General features: G+C 38.0%; 1 protein-coding gene across 12 annotated transcripts in view; it reads left to right on the forward strand.

Moving 5' to 3' along the window:
- RIC8B (RIC8 guanine nucleotide exchange factor B) overlaps positions 1-23216 on the forward strand; it is a 105940-nt gene that overhangs the window by 14399 nt on the left and 68325 nt on the right. For 11 of the 12 annotated variants that reach the window (XR_289674.3, XR_002804492.2, XR_289676.3 and 8 more), the window contains exon 3: positions 21614-22222. Coding sequence is in view for 5 of the 12 variants with exons in the window: in XM_023631041.2 (XP_023486809.1) it covers positions 21614-22222 (609 nt within the window). In the remaining 7 variants the exon portion in view is untranslated. Of the gene's footprint in view, positions 1-6909; positions 7024-21613; positions 22223-23216 lie in introns of those variants that run through there. The other variant, XM_023631043.2, reaches the window with a different exon arrangement.

Genomic DNA, 23216 nt, shown 5'->3' on the forward strand with positions numbered 1-23216 from the left:
GAAATGAGGGAGAAAGAACAGAACGGCTCTCCTGACTTAGAAAGCCACAGATGTGGCAGCCCATAGATGCCCTTTGCATCACTTTTTAGGATTTCTGCCTTGGAATGATGAGAATAGTATCTGTTTTGTACTTTTGGAATTTCAGATCCATTTTCTCACACAAAAAACTCATCAAGAAGTTCCACTTCCAGCTATGACAGTGTGAGGAGCTCTATGGACCTGCTCCCTAATGAAACTCATGAAAATTATTTTTTAAAAAACAACTATTTAAAGTCTCTGTAGATAATCCTAAGAGCATATAATCAATGGAGAAACACTTGTTCAAAAAAATCTATTAAAACTCAATAAAAAAAGTGAAAGTGTATAGTATTTGAACTGAGACCTGCTCCCTACCTCCCCCCTCAGCTGAGTGAGATGGAAACTCTCCTCCAAACTGATGGAGCCAAGAACACAGAACTCCCTCTTCCCTCAGCTCTCAGCTGGAAGGCTGTCTTCCCAGTAGGTGCAGGGGGAGGTCAGCATTTCTCATCCTGCCCCGCTACCTATTGCTTTGACTAAATTCTGGGTGAGTGCAGCTGAGAGGTGAGGTCTCCCTCCTTTCACCTACCCCCGGCTCATGGGACAGAGAGGCTCTCCCTTGGGTATGGCACCATTGAGAATAGGGGGTCCCCAGCTGGTGGGACACAGGTTCCACCTGGAGAGGCAAGCTGAAGAGATCAGCTCGAGCTCCAAGGAGCTCTCCAATTGAGCTCTCAATTGGAGGTGTCACCAGAGAGAAGCCTGCTATTGTCTCTGACCCCAGCATCATAACCAGGGCTCAGAAATTTTGCCCAGAGGGACAAGCAGACTTTGTAACAGAGAGCTCTGAATCTCTCCCCAAAGGAACTGACTACATTTGCCACAGAGTGTAAAGTTCATGCCTGAGGATGCAGGTTGTGGTGAAAGGCAGTTGGGAGGAGATTGGAAATAAAGAGTTGGAGTTGGAAATAAAGGCTAACCAGAAAGTTGGTGAGCTTGTTAGAGAGAAAGGGGGAAAAAGACAGCTGGGAGGAACCCTCCTGTGATTAGAACAAATGTTAAATACTGACCTCAGGAACTATCTCTTCCAAGAAGCTCTAATAGATTGGTTTAGTTTGTGGAGGAATTTATACCCCAGGACATTGTTAAAGACAATAGAGGAATCAGCTAGCAGTTAGTGGAGCTTAACAGCTGGGTGTGTTCAGGGAAAGAGAAAGTGAAAGAGAGGCCTGCCAAAACGACTGTCACTTCTGGATGATTGTGGCATACCCATGGGTGAGCCACCTGAAGAGCAACATCTGCAGGGAGGGAGGGAGAGAATATACTTCACTAAAAATAATTCAGCCAGTCATTGAGCAAATAAACAAGTAAATAGCAATAGCAAGTCTTAGAGGGTAGGGGCAGTATCCAGTGTTGCTACAATATATTCTCTAGAATGTCCAATTTCCAAAGAAAATTATGAGACATGCAAAGCAACATGAGAGAATGACCTATACACTGGGGAAAAATCAGGCAACAGGAACTGCCTGTGAGAATGACCAGATGTTGGTTTTAACAGATAAAGACCTCAAAGTAGCCATTATAAATATAATCAGAGAACTAAAAGAAACCATGATTAAAGAAGTAATTCAAGGTTTGATGACAATGTCACACCAAATGAAGAATATCAATACAAAGATAGAGATTATTAAAAAGAAAAAGAAGAGGAACCAGAAGAAATTTTGGAGTTGAAAACTACAGTAACTGAAATAAAAATTTACTAATAAGGTTTAACATTAGGTTTGAACTGGCAAAAGAAAGAATAAGTAAACTTGAAGATAAATCAGTAGAGAGTATACAAGGTGAAGAACAGACAGAAAAAGGAACAAAAATGAAAGCATCAGAGAAATGTGGGACAAAATTAATGTACCAACATATACATAATGGGAATATCAAAAGGAGAGGAGTGAGAGAAAGAAGAAAAAATATTTGAAAAATTGAATACTAAAAACTTCCCATATTTTTTGGAAAACAGCCTACACGTTCAGGAAGCCCGATAGTATCCAAGTAGGATACACTCAAAGAGATTCATAAATAGATACATCATAGTAAAAATGCAGAGATGAGGAGAAAATTTTGAAAGCAGCTAGAGAAAAATGACTTCTCACTTACAAGGCAACCTCAATAAAATACGCAGCTGACTTCTCATCAGAATTGTAAGTCAGAGACAGTGGGACAACATATTCAAAGAGTTCAAGAAAAAACCTCAACCAAGAATCCTGTATCCAGCAGAGCTATCTTTTAACAAAGACAGTTCCAGATAAATGAAAAACTGAAAGAATTTGTTCCAGAACCACCTTACAAGAAATAGTAAATGTTCTTCAGACTGAAAGCAAATGACAAAACAGCAGTTTGAATCCACACAAAGAAATAAAGAGCACTGGTAAAGGTAATTATGTAAGTGCAAAAGACAGTATAAATACATATTTCTTCTCTTAACTGATCTTAAAAGCATTTGTATAAAACAATATATATAATGTGTTGTTGAGCCAATAACGTATAGAAATGTAATATATGCCAAAAACAGCGCAAAGGTGGATGAGAAGAAAGCTGTATTGGACTAAAGAAGTGACTCCAGATAGTAACTGGAATCCTCAAGAACAAATCAAGAGAACCAGAAATGATAAATAAGAACGCTAATATAACAAAAGCTGTAAGTCTATACTTGCCCTCCTTTCTCTTTCAGCATTTTAAAAGACAAAATTATATAAAGTAATAATAATGTATTGTTGGATTTAACATTTATAGATAGAATGTATATAACAATCATGCCACAGAGGGGAAAGGAATAGTATCATAAAAGTAATGTTTTTTATATTTCACTGAAGTTAATATAAATTTAGAGCTGATTCTGATAAGTTAAGATGTATATGCTAAGTAAGCCCTAGAGCAACAACTAAGGAAATAACTCAGACTCAGGAAATAACTCAGTTTTATAGAAAACTACAAGACGTTGAAAGAAGTTAAAGAAAATTTAAATGAATGGGCAAATATCTCACATTCATGGATTGGAAGATGTAACTATTGCTAAGATGGCAGTAATTCCCACAATGATCTACATATTTAATGCAATACCTTTTAGAATCCCAGGTAGCTTCTTTGTAGAAATTGACAAGGCAGTTCTAAGATTCATATGGAATCTTATGAATGAATCTGAGATACAGAATAGCCAAACAATCTTGGAAAGAACAAACTTGGAGGACTCACAATTCCTGATTTCAAAACTTACTTCCAAGCAACAATAATCAAAACAGTGTAGTACAAGCATGAGGATAGGTAAATATAAATATATATACAGTCATCGCTTAACAATGGGGATACATTCTGAGAAATGCATCCTTAGGTGATTTCATTGTTGTGCAAACATCATAGGGTGTACTTACACAAACCTAGACAGTTAAGCCTACTATATACCTAGGCTAAATGGTGCTAATCTTATGGAATCACCATTGTATATGTGGTCTGTTGTTTACCAAGACATCATTACGTGGCACATGACTGTATATAGATGTAGATCAGTGGAATAGTCCAGAAATAAACCCGTGTGTCCATGGTCAACAAAGTTTTGACAAGGGTGCCAAGACCATTCAATGGGGAAAGAATAGTCTTTTAAGAAATCGTGCCGCAACAACTGGATAACCGCATATGAAAGAATGCGGTTAAACCTTTACCTCACACCATATACAAAAATTAACTCAAAATGGATCAGACCCAAATGTAAGAGCTAAGACCATAAAACTCAGAGAAGAAAACATAAGAATGAATTTTCATGACCTAGGATTTAGCAGTGGATTCTTAGATATGAAACCAAAGCACAAGCAACAACAACAAAAATATATAAATTGGATTCCATCAAAGTTAACATTTGTGCTTCAAAGCACACTATCAAGAAAGTGAAAAAAACAACTGACAGAATGGGAGACATATTTGCAAATCATATATCTTATAAGAGACTTGTATCTAGAACATATAAAGAGGTCAGTAATAAAAAGCAACCCAGTTTTAAAATGGATAAAAGATCTGAATAGACATTTTTCCAAAGAAGATATACAAATGGCCAATAAACACATGAAGAGGTATTCAATATCATTAATCATCAGGGAAATACAAATCAAAATCACAATGAGACATCAGTTCACACTCACTGGTATGGCTAGAATAAAAAAGTCAGATAATGACAAGTGTTGGCAAGGATGTGGAGAAATCAGAACCCTCATACGTTACTGGTGGGAATGTAAAATGGTGCAGCCACTTTAGAAAACAGTCTGGCAGTTCCTCACAAGGTTAAACAAAGTTACCATGTGACCCAGCAATTATACTCCTAGGTATCTACCCCAAAGAAATGAAGATATATGCTCACACAAAAACTTGTACATGAATGTTCACAGCAGCATTATTCATAATAGCAAAAAGGTAGAAAGAACCCAAATTTCCATCAGCTTGTGTAAGGATAAACAAAATGTGTTATCTCCATACAATGGAATATTATTTGGCTATAAAAAAGAAAAAAGTAACTGATAAGTGCTACAACATGGATGAATCTTGAAAACATTATGCAAGGTGAAAGAAGCCAGGCACAAAAGGCTGTATAGTCTATGATTCCATTTATATGAAATGTCTATAAATGGGCAGATCTGTAGTGGCAGAAATTAAATTAATGTTGCCCAGTAGCTAGGGGGAGTGGGGAATAGGGAGTTACTGCTAATGGGTATTGGGTTTCTTTTTGGGGTGATGAGAATGTTTTAAAATTAGATAGTGATAATGGTTGCACAGATGTGAATATACTAAAAACCAATGAATTGTATACTTTATGGGTTAACTTTATGATATGTGAATTATATCTTCATAAAGCTGTTATTAAATACTAGTAGATAACATACACTACGTGGTCATCATCATTCCAAGCACTGTATGAATATTAACACATTCAATCCTTACAACAAGGCTATAAAGTGTAGGTACTATTATTTGGCTTATTTTAGAGATGAGGAAACTAAGGCACTCAGAGAAATTGCTTACCGAAATTAATGAAGTGGGATGCCATGATACAAGCTTCGGCATTCTGGCTACACAGCCCATCTGCGACACTGTATTGCTACTCATTAATAATTGAATTGACTTGTTGTATAGCTTATGAATCGATTCTATTCATTTTCTGATTTTAGGCATTCAAAATTTGAGATTTGATGCAGAGCATAAACAAAGCTTTGACATTGAACTAATTATTGGCATTGACAGGAAACAGAAGAGCATGCTTTGCAGTGTAAATGACTGGATAGAATAACTCGGGAGGATATCTAGTGTCAGCTCTCCCCATAAGCAGTATAGTACTTGACCTATAGGAGTTAGGCATGCTGCAGATTTTTTTTTTCAGATTCCTCAGTTTTTTTTTTTGCTGAAAATGTAAGGTTTCTTCTTCTCAGCAGTTACCTCTTTTCTTCCTTAAAAAGTTTGATCATGTACTAAGGAAAGTGGAGAACTTGTGCATCTTCGACTAATTAAAAACTCTTAGGCACCTAAAAGAGTTCATGTCTAACCAGACATTTCCAGTGTTTCCAACTTCCCCATTTATAGAAGAAAAACTGAGAGGTTGACTTGCCTAAGGTTACAACGGATGAGTGGAAGAGCTGGGACTCAAACCAGCCTCTGTCTCCTTGTTTGCCTTCAGTGATCGTCTTTGCAGGGCTCCTCCTCAGGGAACTCCCAGTGTAGAAAGGGACCCACAATGTCTTCCAGTGCCGTGGTTTCTTCTAAGCTATCTCACACCAGGGGTCATCACACTGACTGAATACTTTGAGTAATGGGAAGCTCACAGCAGCCACTCTGCTGTTGGATAACTTTAATTGTTAGAAAGCTTTTACTTATATGAATTCCAAATCTGCTTTGGTTGATCCTCCTACCTTACCCATATCCCTCTCTGCCTTTGCCTTTGTCCACCATTTGGCTTGTCCTCCTACCTCCTTTCTGTCACTCTGTCTCTTTCATTTTTTTTCCCCCGCTTAGTACCCAAGACTCACATTTATCAAGAAGCTTTCTCTGGCTAAATTTCCTTCAGTCTTTCCATACTTGGTCTAAATTGCTATATATTTACATTCCTTATTTATTTTACATATGTTCAGTCTCTCTAATATTATTAATAACTTGAGTCATGTGCTTTTATAGCTCCCCAACCCAAAATAGACTTCTTTTCACTTGGTTGGAATTTATGTCTCTTGAATAATTTGCGTGTACTTGAATTTTAAATTTGGAGCATTTTGAGTTTTGTGCTTGTATCAGGATTGTGTACACAAGTACTCAGTTATGAACTCTGTAGATTCCGAATGGACACTATAGAATCTATAAAATTAATACAAAATTGCAGTGTTATAACATCAGTACTTTCCTTTCTCAGGTGGCTTTGCCATTGAAGGCAAGTATTGTACAGATAAAAACTTCCTAGCCCTATTGTGCCTATGTAGAGTGTGCCTGTTAATGTTTTTTGATCTGTTTGTTCATCTGGCCATCTTTATGATGTAATGTACATTAGCCTCTATCCTACCCCAACCGCTATGGTAGGGATTTTTAAATATATCATCTCATTTAATATTTATAAGCCCTAGATGTTATGCCTATTTTTAGAGATGAGGAGATGAGCCACAAGTGTTTGTAAGAAATTTGCCCAAGATCACATAGCCACAAGGGACAAAGCTAGTGTTTGAACCCAGGTGCGTGCTTCTTTTTTTTTTTGAGGAAGATTAGCCCTGAGCTAACTGCTGCCAGTCCTCCTCTTTTTTGCTGAGGAAGCCTGGCCCTGAGCTAACATCTGTGCCCATCGTCCTCTACTTTATATGTGGGACGCCTGCCACAGCATGACATGCCAGCGGTGCCATGTTCACACCCAGGATCTGAACCAGCAAACCCCAGGCCACCGAGAAGCGGAAGGTGTGAACTTAACCACTCCGCCACCGGGCCTGCCCCAGAACCCAGGTGCTTTCTTTATTTCAATTGTACTGTTTCCCAATAGGTAACATATAAGATGTCTTACACCTTACAATGTGTTTGCTCAGATGCTATCTAAATTAAGTAAATACAATAACTCTGTGAAATACATATATTTCTGCCTTACACATGAGGAAATTTAGCCTCAGATAGATTAAAAATTGCTCCAGATCCAAGTTCAGAAAATAGTAGAACTAGGGACTAGAAAGACCCAAAATAGTGTGTTTCTGTGCTTTATCTGCTATACCAGTAGTGTGTTCCTGTGCCTGTGAAGACCTCTAAAATCTCACAACTGTCTCATTGAGAGAATTTCTTCTTGTCCCTGTTCTTGGCTATCTTAGTCTGCTCAGGCTTCCAGAACGAAATACCATAGAGTGGGTGGCTTAAACAACAGAAATTTGTTCCTCACAGGGTTGGAGGCTGGAAAGTCAAAAATCAAGGTGTTGGCAAGGTAGCTTTCATTCTGAGGTCTCTTCTCTTGGCTTGTAGGTGGATGCCATCTCACTGTGTGCTCGCATGACCTCTTTGTGCAGAGAAAGGAGAGGGGAGAGTGTGAGTGAGTTAGCTCTGTGGCATGTCTTCTTATAAGGGCACTAATCCCATCTGACCAGGGCCCCACCCTCATGACCTCATCTAACCCTAATTACCTCCCCAAAGCCCCTTCTCCAGATATCATCACATTGTGGGTTAGGGCTTCAACATATGAATTTAAGGGGGACACAGACATTCAGTCCATAAGGTCAGCTTATCATCAGAGCCCGTAAGTATTCTCTATATGTTCCTGGGCTACTAGTGCTGAGAACTGGGGATTCAGAGAGAATAACTAGTTCAGACTAAATAGTTGAGTGATGTGGGATAGATCACATTGGAGACAAAATAAATTCCACAGAGACTGTGTATAGGAAAGACTTTGATACAGTGAAAAAGGCAAAGGGGCTATAGAGATCCATGGGACCAGGATCTATCTATCAGCCACCAAGATATGAGGTGTACATTATGACAGAGCATCCATCTTCCAGCTTTGCTAGTATACCACATAATCAAACTATAGTTGTGCTAAGAACTCACTAAAGATTAAATGAGGTAATGATCCCTTATTTGCTAAATTCTAATATGTGACAAATGATGATACTTCTGTATTTGCCAGTATATTAAAATACTAAAATATGGTCTATATACATAGTGGAGAGAAGGGTTTTCTGAAAAATAAGGACTCCTACTTAAGTAGTAAGAGAAGCAGAGTTGGCTGGTACTGTATTTGAAGAGAAATAAAAAGTTTTGGCATGCCAATTTCTGCCCTCAGTCAAGAAAGGAAGGGCAGTTGATTGGTTTTGTAAGCTTTCATTTACACCTAAGCTGTCTTTCCCATCTGTTAATGAACTCTTGATGATGCAACATGTCTTTCTCAGGATTGCTAATTAGAAAGAAACTTGAGCCAAACTCACATAATTGTTGTTACTCTGAACTCTCTTTTCAGTCTTCCTGGCAGGATCACCATGATATAGAACATAGCCAGAAAGATTGCATTACTGAAAAATGTACATGTGCAACAAGGGAAGTAGAGGTGAAATTTAGGAAGTGAGGTAAAAGCTCATTCACAAGGACAGTATCCATTAAATAAAAGGTGAGAATTACCATTGCCTCCCATACTACAAGTAGGAAAAAACCCTAAAGTGTATAGACATAATATTAAGCTAAATAAATGGACCCAGCTGCATGAATATTCATTTAGAAAATCTCTTTAGTTTTTTATAAAGAAATTCCAAATTTGACCTCCAGAATCCTCTCTCTCTTTTATGAAAAGCACATTTTAGAATTCTGGCAGTAAGTCATTAACTGTTTAATATTTTGTAAAATACCATTTTTTAATAGTGGAATTGACAACATTGTTCCAACTATTAATTATAGTAAGCTTATTTTAGAATTTAAGACCTCTCTGTCTCTGTCCTGCACGCAAACACACATGCTCACACACTCACATGTGCTGTATACAGAGGGCAAAAGTTTAGAACTATCAGATTTAGGTGGCTGACCTTCAGCTGTAGTTAAGAACTAAAATTAGATCCCTGTGGAATATATATCCAATGACGTCCATCAGAAGAGTATGTAGGCATAACCTTGAGAGGCCTGGGACCATCATTCAAGGGATCCTGTCTTAACTGTGAAATTCCTTTGATGTCTGAAAAATTTTCTATCTTAAAAATTCATGTGATTCTTTTGGAGGCTGGCTTGGTGGCATAGTGGTTAAGTTTGTGCGCTCCACTTCGGCAGCCTAGGGTTTGTGGGTTTGGATCCCAGGCACAGACTTACATACCACTTAGCGAGCCATGCTGTGGCAGCGTCCCACATACAGAATTGAAGAAGATTGGCACAGATGTTAGTTCAGGGACAATCTTCCTCACCAAAAAAAAAAAAAAAAAAATTCCTGTGACTTTTTGTATTGTGATTTATAATGTGTTTTCATGTAATAATTCTTCCCCACCCCTACCCCCAATAAATTGTTTAGTAAAACAGTGGTTAAAGAGGATGCATCAGGGGGCAGGCCCCGTGGCCGAATGGTTGTTTGCATGCTCTGCTTTGGCAGCCCAGGGTTTCACTAGTTCTGATCCTAGGCGTGGACCTAGCACCACTTATCAAGCCATACTGAGGCAGTGTCCCACGTGCGCCCACAACTAGAAGGACCTACAACTAAAATATACAACTCTGTACTGGGGGGGGGGGGCTTTGGAGAGAAGGAGGAAAAAAAATTTTTTAAAAAAGAGGATGTACCAGGATTGTCCTGTGACTTTAAGTATCCCTGGCACTCTGCCACATCTCCCAGATGAATGTGCATAGCTTATTTTAAGATCAGGGTTCTATCGCATCACTATAGGAGTACTGGTTGATTGGAATGAGAGCATAAATCAGTCATGCAGCTGACGTTGTAGACATAATGGGCAAAAAAGTTGGGGGGAGGGGAAGTCCATTCTTATTAAAGAGAAAATGGCAGACTGCAAGGATAGGTATTTCACTACCACTACAATAGAAGAACAGAAACATTGAAGAATAATAATAAGTACAACCATGTTTACAGACTTAGTCTGTTTATTTAAGGAGGAAGAAAATCCTCAGTAATTTGTTTTACATGCCTAGCTTAACCTAGAATTGCTTTTAATGTTGGGACACCCAGTTTTGCTTTATTTCTTATATATCACCAGGTACCAGTAGAATGACGAGAGAGTAGGACTGAGAGTCAAATAAGGATCTGAGTCCCCTTTCCCACTGTTGTTTTCTGTGCCACCGTAAGCAAATCATTTAGCCTCTCTGGGAGTCGGTTTTCATATCTAAAATGAAAGAAATATTCCTTAGTCCGGAGTGTGTTATTAGGTATTATTTTTTAAAAGGATTCTGTGGTCAAATAAATAAAGGAAATATCAGTTTTAAAATATTAAACAGGTTTCTTTTCCATGGTACATCTGAGAATCTTAATAAGCCTTATAAGTTTCCTAGACTTACTCTCCCACAAAACCCTTTTTTTATAGAACCTTTGCACTGTTGTTTGTTAATATTAAGTCACTAAAGCCTCTTCTAACTCATAACATTCTGATTCTGGAAATTACACTCATTTTGTTTGGCTCTTCACCTCTTTTCTGGTCTGTAGTTATCATAGAGTTAACTGCCAAGTTGACCTCAGTGCCTGTGCTGTGTCTATAGCCTGCCCCTCTTTCCAGATGAACTGGGAAGTTATTGCATTTTCATGTTTCTTATAAATAAAACAGACATTAGTCCTTGTCTTTTGCAATGATCACTTTCTCTATTCAGTGTTGTTTCATTTTGATTTGGTTATTCAATCATTGGCTCCATTTTTATTCTAAATTAATCTGTGAATCTTTACCTGAATTTCACCAACTAATAGTAAAGATTTTTGAAAACCTCAGCTCATTAAATCCTTTTGATAAGCACTGATGGTGGAGAGAAAATTAGATGTCAAATCTATATGTGGTCTTATTATTTCAATCAGAAAAACAAGCCTCCTTCAAGATACTGCTATTGACTGAGATCTTTAATTATAAGTCTTGTTCTTGGAAATGTACAATTTTAGCTCTTAGTATATACTGTCATCTAATTTAATGAAACAACACTGTAATACAGAGAGTATTATCCCCATTTTACACATAATGAAACTAAAGCTCAGAAAAGTCAAATAACTTGCCCAGATCTCACAGGTAATAAATAGCAAAGTGAAGTCTCTCTGACTCTGCTACTCATATTCTCTATTATACCATGTAGCCTCTTACTCAGATGTGTGGTAATACAAATGTGGTACATGCATTATAGTTTTAATGTTAAATAACATTTATGGAGTATTTATTTTATTCTAGGATAGTACATACACATTATCTCATTGAATTCCTCCAACAACCCTATGAAGTAGGTACAGTTATACCCATTTTATATCTCATTGAATTCCCCCAACAACCCTATGAAGTAGGTACAGTTATACCCATTTTTTATCTCATTGAATTCCCGCAACAACCCTATGAAGTAGGTACAGTTATACCCATTTTATAGATAAGGAAATTTAAAAGTTGACCAAGTTATTCAAATATGTGGCACCTGGCAATTAAGCCCAGAGCTTTAATGACCTGTTGAATGTCTGGCCATAGTACTTTATAGCAGAAGGTGCTTTGAAGATGTCATACTTAGTATATATGCGTGTAAGTATTTATTCAGTGTATTTGACAGCATCTTTGTACCTGTGGAAGAAAAAGAAATAGACAAATCCTGCTCCCCGTCCTAAAAGCTGATGAGAGAGATAAGTTGCCATAAATATAATTCAAGGTCGGAGATGTTAAGTGTATAAAAGTGGTAGAGATTAAGTACTCTGAATTTAGAGGTGGAAGAGGTTACTTCCTGCTGGGAGATGGCAAAGGAGATGACACTGGCTTTGAAGACAGAAATGATTTGGGAAGGTCAGGGTGTTTTGAGAAGACATTCTAAGTATGGGAAATAACATGAGAAAAGGCACATAGGTTCACCTAGGTAGTAGAGAGTAGGTTTTTCGGCCTGGATCAAGGCTATTGTGACAACAAGTGGAGTATGAGTTTTGGAAAGGTGAGTTATGGAGAATCTGACCCCTTCCTAGTTGATGAGTTTGGATGCATTTTATTTGAGGTGTCCACTGTGGGACAGGTAAAGAGAAATGTCTACCAGGCATAACATTTTCTTTTTGCTGCCAACTTTCGGAAATGAGTCTCCTATCTCATGAATGAATGATACCACCATCAACCAAGTTGTCCAAGTCAGAAACCTGAGAGGCTCCTTGCCTCCTCTTTCTTTTCCACCCATGATAACCAGTCATTCCACCACTTATTCAGTCACTTCCACTTCCTTAAAATCTCTTAGCTTTCCACTTCTCTGCTTTAGGTCAGACCTCCATCATTTCTCACTTTCTTATAAAAAATAAATGGCACTACGTTGCTTAAGCCAGAAACCTTCCTTTCCCCCACAAACAGCAAGTCCTGTCAATTTTTCCTCAAAAATGCATATCAAATCCATCTACTTCTCTCCCTCTCCACTGCTTATACTTCAGTTGAAGCTGCGTTTGTTCCCCTCCAATCCATTTTCCACTGTGATTTTCCACATTTTCCAATGTGATTTTTTAAAACTTAATTGGGTTGTATTTCTCCTTTGCTTAAACTCCTTTGGTGACTTTTCATAGCATTTAAAGCCTAATCTCCTTATCATGGCCTTTAACACTCCACATGGTCTGGTCCCAGCTTACTCCAGTTGCATCTCACAGCACTCTGCCACTAACATCACCCACACTGGTTTTCAGGACTTTAAACACACCAGGCTCTGCCTGTGATGCTCTTTCTTCTCTTTACACATTTAGCAGCTTCTCACCATCAGAACTTGGTGTAAATGTCACTCTACCTAAAATTGATTCTTTCTCCAGTTATTTCCTGTCATAGCAACCTATTCATTTCCCTTATAACATTTTAGTTATTTTTTATTTATTATCTATCTTCCCCACTAGACTATGATCCCTGTAACACATAACAGAAATGTGTCTGTTTTGTTCACCACTGTACACTTACCACACAGCACAATGCCTTGAATATAGTAGGCACTCAAATATTTGTTAAATGACTGAATGGAAATTGAACATATGTTTCAAGTGTCATCTTAGATGCCACTTCCTTAGGAAGTTTTTTCCTTGAATTGGCCCATTTTCCTCCCGTAAGGTTGGATTAGGTGCCTTAGATTTGTATTGTTGTAGTTTTTTACACTTAAATCAGTTGTTCTTGGGGTGGAGGGGCAGTTTTGCTCCCCAGGAGACATCTGGCAATTTTTGGAGACATTTTTTATTTCCATGACTGGGTGGTGGTGGTGGGAGGGTGTTACTGGCATTTAGTGGGTGGAGGGGGCTTGAGATGCTATTAAATATCCTGTAATACACAGAATAACCTCTTACAACAAAGAATTATCCGGTCCAAAATGTCAACAGTGCCAAGGCTGAGAAACTCTGGCGTAGATCTATTAGAGCATTTATCATGTTAATCTATAATTTGTGTTTCTTTGTAATTCTCTGCCACTCAATTTTAAGTTCCTTGAAAGTTCACCATTGTCTCCCCAGTACCAAGGACATTGCCTTCCATTTATGAAATAGATACTTGATGAATTCTTGGTAAATAGATGAATAGATAAACAAATGAATATACAAACCATCCATGGCACAACCAGGCCATATTGGTCTAACTCTTGATATTACATGTAAAGAGTAGTTACTTAGTCATTGAGGTGAAATGTAGCTTCTGTTACTTTTGGAGTGATAGTACAAGAGGGTCTGTATGGGGCATTGATTGGACACCATATTTCAAAGGTGCATTCTATCTAAATTTAAAGCTAAGTTGTTGCAACAGAGAGACCCCAAGATAGAAGTGATTTAAGGAATATAAGTGTTTATTACCTTTTCAAGTAACAGTTCTGAGATGATCAACCAGGCTGGTGGGTGGCCCTGCTCTATAAATTTATTCAGTGGCCCAGTTTCTTTGTAAGTTATCAATTCATGCTTCACCATCTGATCATTGTCCTAGCTTATACTGAGCTGCCACTTCTAAGTTCTGAGCTGCAGAAGAGGACAAGAAAGTGGGGAAGGCATGCCCACTGTCTTGAAGACCCAAACCTGAAAATGGCACACAGTGTGTCCACACGCATTCCATTGGCAAGAGCTCAGTCACGGCCATGAAGAAAAGCTGAGGAATGTGATGTAGCTAGGTAGCCATCAGCCTTGCCACAGTTCTGTTGCTATAAAGAAGGGGAGAATGGATTTTGGTGGACAACTATTCAGTTTTCACCACAATGCTTAACAATTAAACTAAGTCTTAAATAAGCATATTTATGAGGCTTTATATTATTTCCTCATTACCCTGGGATCTGAGTTAGTTTTACCGCCTTGGGTTGTATAGTTGAAGGAAACTTATACAGGATAAAATGCATTCTCTAGAACAGTGCTTCTCAAATTATTTTTGATTGAACAACCAAAGTTTTTGTTTGTTCATTTTTCCCTAATTTGCGGTAGGCCAGTACTTTTGTAAAATACAATAAAAATGAATCCTTAAAAGAAATGATCACATCTTTGTATATCATAGCAAACTCAAATTCTTACAAAGGTTTCTAAATGCATACTATCAATTTTTTATACCTGTCTCAACTTACGTACCTATTGCAATGTGGTCTTGTAACAAACAGTTCATGAACTGGCACCTGTCCACAGACATTTTTGAGTAACACTTGTCTCAAAAGTGTTTTCTAGCAACCTCTTTTGGGTTGCCGGAATATAGTAGACTAACTGTGATGTCTGTCTTTTAAGCAAATACATTTCCTTTATGTATAAAACCTGACTTCTAATTTTTTAATGTTTTTAGAAATCACCTTTTAAGACAGTATATAAATCATGATAGATCATTTGACTGCTCACATAAACCTCATAGCATGTTTCGCTTGTTTCATAGCTAAAGCCAAAGCTGATCCTAGTTTTACACATTCATAGTGAAAAGCCTACCATTCCGGAGCTGGAAGAAGGTTGCCTTAGAGAGTCTTAATGCATGGTATAGATGAAGACAGGGGCCTAATAAAGTACATGCTCAAGATCACAGTTAACAAATGAGAGGCAGCTATGGTATGATCCTTGACTTACAGTGGAAATCACATTGAAGTCAGATCATCTGAATTGAATCCTGGCCTTCTGCTTCTTAGTTAAGTGTCCTTAGGCAGTCGTTTAAAGAATCATATGGTGAGTGTTGGTTCAATAAGCATTTCTTGGATTGAGGAACATATATGAAAGTATTTGCAAACTGTAAAGCACATAAGCAAGCAATATTACTGTAATTATTAAAATTATGAAGCCATCCCTTCTGATGCTAAGTCCACTGCTCTTTCTGGACTCTGCTGTATTTCATGGTGGAGACTTGTTGAGAACCGGAGTCATATTTAATACTGAATTCATTTAAAATTGTATTTATTAGGACTCTGTAGCAATGTGGAAAAATGCTTATAATTAAATTAAAAATTAAATTTAAAAGTCAGGAAACAAAATTATATACACATGATGATTGTAATTCTTTATATAAAAGTAATATGTATGTTACTGATAACCAAGTAGATTGACTAAGGATAAACCCTTCTGTCCACGGCATATAAAATATACTAGCTAGTATAATTATGAATGTTTTTGCTATTTTCTTTAATAGTTTGAGTCATTTTACATTTTAAAAAATATATATATTTAAGTAATTTAAACTCTTCAGAAAAAAGAACTTTAAGTGAAGAGACATACTTTCTGCTGCTCATATGAAAAGACTTTTACCCAATAGGGCAAACCATCCAACCAGTATAATCACAAGAATAGCCTTTACTACTTCTCTTTTTCCTTCTTAGAAAGGAGAAGTGTTAAGACAACACTAATAGACCTCTACTAATGCTTTAGATTTGGGGAACTTCTCAATCCAGTCAATTTATATTTTGGGTGCTTACTGTGTGCTAGTTGCTCTGCTGAGGGCTACAAGATTATGAAGAAATACAATATAATCATCATCATCATTCACAAGTGTTTATTATGTTCCAGAGTCTGTGAGATATAGGTGATATTATTCACATTTTACAAATGGAAAAGTGAGGCTCAGAGAGGTTAAATAACATGTCTGAATCACACAGTAGCAAAGCCGGGTATTGAACCTAGGTCCTTCTGATTCGAAACCCACTACAGTACATTTTCTTCTCTCATAAAAACAGATGTCCTTTCTGCCTTCAGAGAGCTTTTAGTAGTTGAGGCAAACTCATAAAAAGAAAACTAACAGGAAGAACGTGCTGAGCACTAAATGATTGCTACAAATTGTACTTTGGGTATTCCTTGGAGAGAAAGAATGTTGGGGACTGAAGTGGTTAAGGAGAAAACTTTACATCAAAAGTAAATTTTAAGCTTAGCTGTGGAGACTGTTTAAAACTTAAATAGTCAAAGAGGGAAAAGGACTGATGCTTGTAGAGAGGAGGTGGTAAGAAAGCAGAAGAGCTCAATGTGAGATAATTTGGAAAGGCATATATCTAGAGAGAAGAGTTCGATAGGGGAATAGTATGAAAGAAAAGATTCAAAAGCAGGTTGGAGGATGTTAAATGCTAACTGGAGGACTTTGAGATATGGTCTTATAATAATATATCAAAGATAACCTATACTGAACACTTACTAGTGCACATACTAGGCACTGTTCTAAGTACCATACATGTGTGATGTCATTTAACTCTTAGAGTAAATGAGGCCCAGAGAGGCTGAGTAACTTGCCAAGGCACACCATTAGAAGATGGTACAAGAGCCAAGGGTTTGAACACAAGTAATTTAAATCCAGAACTCCTGCTCTTAATCACAACACTGTTCTGGTTCTAGAGTCTATGGTAAGTTGAACAAGTTTCAAGCTCAGGACCACTGAGCTTAAACAAGTAATATGCTTCGTACCTCTAGACGTTTTTAACATTTAAGTTAAGAAAGGTAATGTGACCAGACCATGACATCCCATCCCTATGCCTGGCACCTTATACATCTTCAGGACAGTCAAGGAGAAGTTAAGGTATTTGTACTAATAGCTTTCAACTCTGCCTGCTTTTCTATGCTCAGTCAATTACTCTCAGTTAACCCCTACACCCTAACATCCAAGTTGTGTCAGTTCAATGTTAACCATAGTTCAGTGGTTCTCAGAGTATGACTCCTGAACCAGCAGCAGCAGCATCAACTGGGAACTTGTTAGAAGTCCCAATTATGGACCCTCACTCCAGACCCACTGAATGAGAAACTCTGGGTGGGGAGGGGAGGTGCAACAATCTGTGTTTTAACGATCCCTTTACATGATTATGATGCATGCTGAAGTTTGAGAACCACTGCTGTAGAATACCCTAGGGTTTCAATATAGGAACAAACTACTGAAAAACTTTTTAGCAGTACCTGGTAGTAGCATTGGAGAACCAATTGGGATCTTACTCTTGAGTCTCTGCTGCTGAGTCTTGCAGTCTAACTTTATAGAAGTAGCCATGGCTTACTAAGCTAATGAGCATTTTAAAAGGGCTTTTTCTTAGACTCTTTGATTCTTGTAATTATACTTTGTAAGCATACCTAACCTTTGCTTTATGACTTTACTGTCCCTGAAAACCTGACCTCTAAGTAAAAAGTTAGTAAGTCAGAAAATATTTCCATTAATCTTAATGGAATAAATTATATATTCCATGATTATCTATGATACCAAAATAATTTTCAGATTAAAAAATGTGTCAGTTGAACAATGAAAACAAGTTTGTATAAATAAATACTCTGAAAGTAAATAAAAACACTTTGTAAATGTAATGTAATATAGGATGGTTTATTGTACTTGTAAAAAGAGGAAGAGAAGGGGCCGGCCCGGTGGCACAGTGGTTAAGTTTGCACGTTCCACTTCTCGGCGGCCTGGCATTCACCAGTTCAGATCCCAGGTGCAGACATAGCACCGCTTGGCAAAAGCCATGCTGTGGTGGGCGTCTCACATATAAAGTAGAGGAAGATGGGCACAGATGTTAGCTCAGGGCCAGTCTTCCTCAGCAAAAAAGAAGAGGATTGGCAGTAGTTAGCTCAGGGCTAATCTTCCTCAAAAAAAAAAAAAAAAAAGGAAGAGAACACTTGATAGTGGGTAGTGGCTGGTGGAGGAGGAATACAAAGGAGTCATTCTTTGGAAGGTGCTGGAGAGTTAGGCGGTAGACTTTAAGGCAGGTAATCTTTGGGAGTTCATGGTTATCTTGAAGTTAAAAATAGTTATAGCACTCCTGGGCCAGCCACTGGGATTATAAAGGCAAAAACTAAATGCTTATTGAAGGCACAAACAGAAAGAGAGAAAAGGAGGGATTGGCTGGGGAGGCTTATAGACCCCTCAGTGCTTGAACTAAACCTTAGAAAAAGAGTGAGGTCCTGACTGTTGGATATGGTGGCAGGCCAAGCCATTCTGAAGGAGCAGTGGGGGAAAGGCTCAGAACTTAGGGTCAGGGTACTGGGACTCAGTTTGGAGCACTTGGAAAAGAAAGAGGAGGGGATCTGTGACAGAGACAGCAGTAGGAAAGGGGACATTGGGCTGTTTTCACCTACATTCTGTGGGCAACAGGGAGCTATGGAAAGAGTTGGAAATGAGCGGGGCATGTTTTAGAGTAAAATCAGCTGAAAAAATAGTCATAGCACAGAAAGGTATTGTTAGGACAAAATAAAGATGAAATACAAGAGCACCTTTGAAACATAGAAGCAATGTACACACTCAACAGATGGAGGAATCCTAAAGAATGCTGCATCTTCAGTCCTCTTGCTTGGTGTACGTATGCAAAGCGAAACTTTTCTCATTCATCCAAATGTGGTACACGATTTATTAATTTGTTCTTTATAATATTCTCTGAATAGAAATTATTGTATTGAGTACAGCAATGAGTATGTCTATTAAATATCACTTATTTTGTTATGTTTTGAGTATGTCTTTAATTTCTAAGTTGTAATACAGAAAAAGGGGAAGGAAGAGTCATTGTCCAAAAAGTGGTATTACTTTTCAAGAGACATTATGGCAAAAAGCTACTTAACACTCATTATGTGAGGCAACTGTGTAATGAGAAATGGCATGTTTAAGACAGCTATGATTGAAAACTGTGCTTTAAAACTAGAACTCTTGTCTTTGGTTGCTAGTGGATCTCCTCCAAGCCTTTAGATGAGGCAGTTTTTAACTATAAATTTTATGGGCACCTCTAATCTCTTTCATGTAGGCTTCTTATGTCTCAAAGTTTCACAGTCCATTTGGTTTATAGTCTTGGCTAGTCCAATTTGCATTCATGCTTTGCTCATTTCCTTTCTTGAGTCTGAAGGTAGAGGAAGAAAGAAGCCATATTGCCCATGGATTTTTTTTGGATTTTGTTGTTGCTGTTGTTTTTGGCTTAGAGAGGAAGGAGTTAAAGATGTCTTTGTTTTATTAGATATGTAGAACTCCAAATTCACATACAATATTTTATAATACCTTATTTGTTACATATTTCTTAATTTAAATAGAAATGTAGATGACTTCTCTCTTGAGCAAAATTATATGAGAGCAAGGTTATCTGACTCCATCCCTGGGAATATACCACATAGGAGTATGTAGAATGTATTTTTTTTTGTCTGGAATGTGAAAGATCTGAAACCGGAGAAAATTTTCCCTCTGGGCACATTGTACTTTCCCCCTACCCCAAACTTCATTCATTTAAAAAAAATGCTTTAACAATGATATTAAAACATTAAATCAAAGTCCCTTCCACTTATCAGGTATGGCAGGGATAGAGTTGACGTTATTATGAAATTGTTTTAGCTTGTCAGGGTAATCCTTCCCACCGCCATCTAGAGAACGTAGTACATTTAAAATTGGCATTTCCATAGCCATACAACTAGGATGTACTGAGAAGCTAGACACAGCCTGGGATTCCTGCCAAGATCATAATGCTTGACCCACAGCCCTCTTTTTAAAGAGTTAAAGTCTGATGATAGGTTAATAGAAACTTCGTAAAATCTTATTGGTCATAGTTGTTGTTGCTGTTGTTTTTCTAAAGTATAACAGGTACAGAAATGGTCAGCAGTGGAAAGGTTATACTGGCTTACTCCACATTTCAGGCGTGAGCTTGAGGGACCCAGACCTGCAGTTTATGGAGAAGAAAGCTGGACATTGCATTTTGAGAGAATGAACAGTGGTTCTTAAGTTTGGCAATGATAGAAATAAGTTTTGGGGGCCGGCCCTGTGGCTGAGTGGTTAAGTTCTCGCACTCCGCTTCAGCGGCCCAGGGTTTCGCCGGCTTGGATCCTGGGCGTGGACATGGCACTGCTCATTAGGCCACGTTAAGGTGGTGTCCTACATACCACAACTAGAAGGACCCACAACTAAAATATACAATTATGTACTGGGGGGATTTGGGGAGAAAAAGCAGAAAAAAAAAAGAAGATTGGCAACAGTTGTTAGTTCAGGTGCCAATCTGTAAAAAAAAAAAAAAGAAAGAAGTTTTATTCAAAAAATACAAGATAGAGTACACTTTGGGTTCATCCTAAAAGAATTGTTTCTGAGATAGTGGTAGCAAGGTTTGGAAACAGGACTACTACATGTATTTGTATCATCTGTGCCCTACACCAAGAGAACAAAGAGGAACTAATAAGATCCTGCCCACACTCTGAGCTTCCCAAGCCGTGTGTCCTGGCACAGGGCTGCCCAGAGGAAGAGGTACTTTTTTGTCATTTGTTCACCCAGTAGGAACACTTTTTTGCGGTTAGTAGGCCTAGAGAGGGGTATCTTCTTGTGATTGGCTCAAAGGCATCATATATGCTAGCTGAGCCCTCTTTGGAACCCTACACTTGAAATAATTTTTAGCAGTTTTGTCAAAAGAAGATATTCTCTGGGGTCATTTGATGATTGAATCTTATTACATGTTAGCTAAAGAGAGTTCTAAGCTTTATAAAATATGAGACTACTGCCATAGAACTATAAATCCAGAAGATATAACACAGCTGTAACTCGGCAGAAGTGCATACTTCTTTGTCTTTTTACAAGAGCCTGTACTTGTGGGCAATTGTGAACCAATTCTTGAGGCCTTAATCTTTACTTCCGGGAAGGGAACAGCTATGATTCAGACTGATTGCCCTCCATCCTGATATTATGTGTAGTCTGATGTTAAAAACCATTGAGAATGAAGCTATATAAGAAATTTGAAACTAGTCAATTTAAAAGAGAGTAAGTGATTTTATGGAAAGACTGTTGGGCTGGAAGTTAGGAAACCCATACTGCAGCTCCTGCTACCTCACTAATTCGCTCTGGCCCAGGACAAGTAACTTAACCTCAATTTCCCTATCTGTAAAGTGAAAGCAGTGCACAAAATATAAGTTCTCTTTCAGTTCTAACATTCTGTGATTTTAAAAAAATAAAAATCTTTTCTAACCAGATCCAGAACTGCTATTAAATACATTCGTAGAGAAACGTTCTGTTTTAAATCATTTAGGCCAAATAATGATTTTTGCATACTCGTTCTTATTTTTCAGAAACTCTGTGAAGGCATATTTAAAGTCCTTGTAAAGGACATCCCAACAACATGTCAAGTGTCCTGCCTGGAAGTTCTCCGCATTCTCTCCAGAGACAAAAAGGTTTTAGTTCCTGTAACAACCAAGGAAAATATGCAGATACTGCTGAGACTAGCCAAGCTAAATGAGTCGGATGATTCTTTGGAGAAGGTGTCAGAGTTCCCAGTTATTGTGGAGTCATTAAAATGTCTGTGTAACATAGTGTTCAACAGTCAGATGGCACAGCAGCTCAGCCTGGAACTTAACCTTGCTGCAAAGCTCTGTAACCTCCTGAGAAAGTGCAAGGACCGAAAATTTATCAATGACATTAAGTGCTTTGACTTGCGCTTGCTCTTCCTCTTGTCACTTTTGCACACCGACATCAGGTCACAATTGCGCTATGAGCTCCAGGGACTACCGCTGCTAACCCAGATCTTGGAAAGTGCCTTTAGCATCAAGTGGACCGATGAGTATGAATCGGCCATAGACCATAATGGACCTCCTCTCTCACCTCAGGAGACAGACTGTGCCATTGAGGCCCTCAAAGCTCTCTTCAATGTGACGGTAGACAGTTGGAAGGTGCATAAGGAGGTAAGGCTGAGAAGGTATTCTTATCTACCTGGAATTTAATTGGTCTGGGGCATCCCAAGAGCTGCCTGCGAGGAAGGAATGCTAAGTTTCCAGTTCCCCCATTAATCAGTTGTATGACTCAAGATACATTTCTTTAACCATTGTAAGTCTTATTCTTTCCATTTGTGTAATACTTATCAGAAGAATAGGGTGAAGATGGAATACTGTTTCATAAGATGTCAAATAGAATTCCTTTTCTGAGTTGTACTATCCCGTGTCTTTTTTTTTAAGAGTGCCTCTTTCAGGAACAATGTTTAAATGATAAGATTTGAAGGGAAACAAAACAATGTCGTTCATAAAGGTATAGGCATTTTCAATGGTTGCCATCTTAAAGAAAAGATAAATCAGGCCAGTTGAAGTTGATCAGTCAGAGTTGATGTCTACCCAGAAGAGTAAAACATGCTGTGTGTGTCACCTATGATCCCAGCCTCCTAGTGTATTACTGTATATTGTTAGATAATTATCAGAAGTGTTGGACTACAACTAGATATCCATGCTTGTACACAATCCTAGAAAATAAGCATAATTACATCAGAGTATGGAAAAGAGTAATTTAAACAACTTGACTTATTTCTAGACCAAGATCCTTTTCTGTGGTTTGGACCTTCCAGCAACCCAAAGTGAGGCAGATTTGATAGTTTATATTTAAGTACCCAGAAGAACAATATGCTAAACAAGAAATTTAGTTTAAGGAAGTCAACAATTTTAAGTGAAGTGGACGTAAACTGTTTTCCTTGCTTCTAGAATCCTAACATTTCACATTTACCCTCTCTCTTTAACCTTAAATAGCTGGTGAAATTCAGCCTCTGCTTTAAAAAAGAAAAAAGGAAGAAAAGAAGTATTTTGGTGCCAGAGCAAATTATCTTTTCTGACAATTGACTTTACGAGTTATGCTAACATTTTGCTGTGTCCATTTGAAGCAGTTCTTACCATGAATAAAGATCTGTTTTTGCCA

The sequence above is a fragment of the Equus caballus genome, chromosome 28, assembly GCF_041296265.1.
Source record: "Equus caballus isolate H_3958 breed thoroughbred chromosome 28, TB-T2T, whole genome shotgun sequence".
NCBI lineage: Eukaryota > Metazoa > Chordata > Mammalia > Perissodactyla > Equidae > Equus > Equus caballus.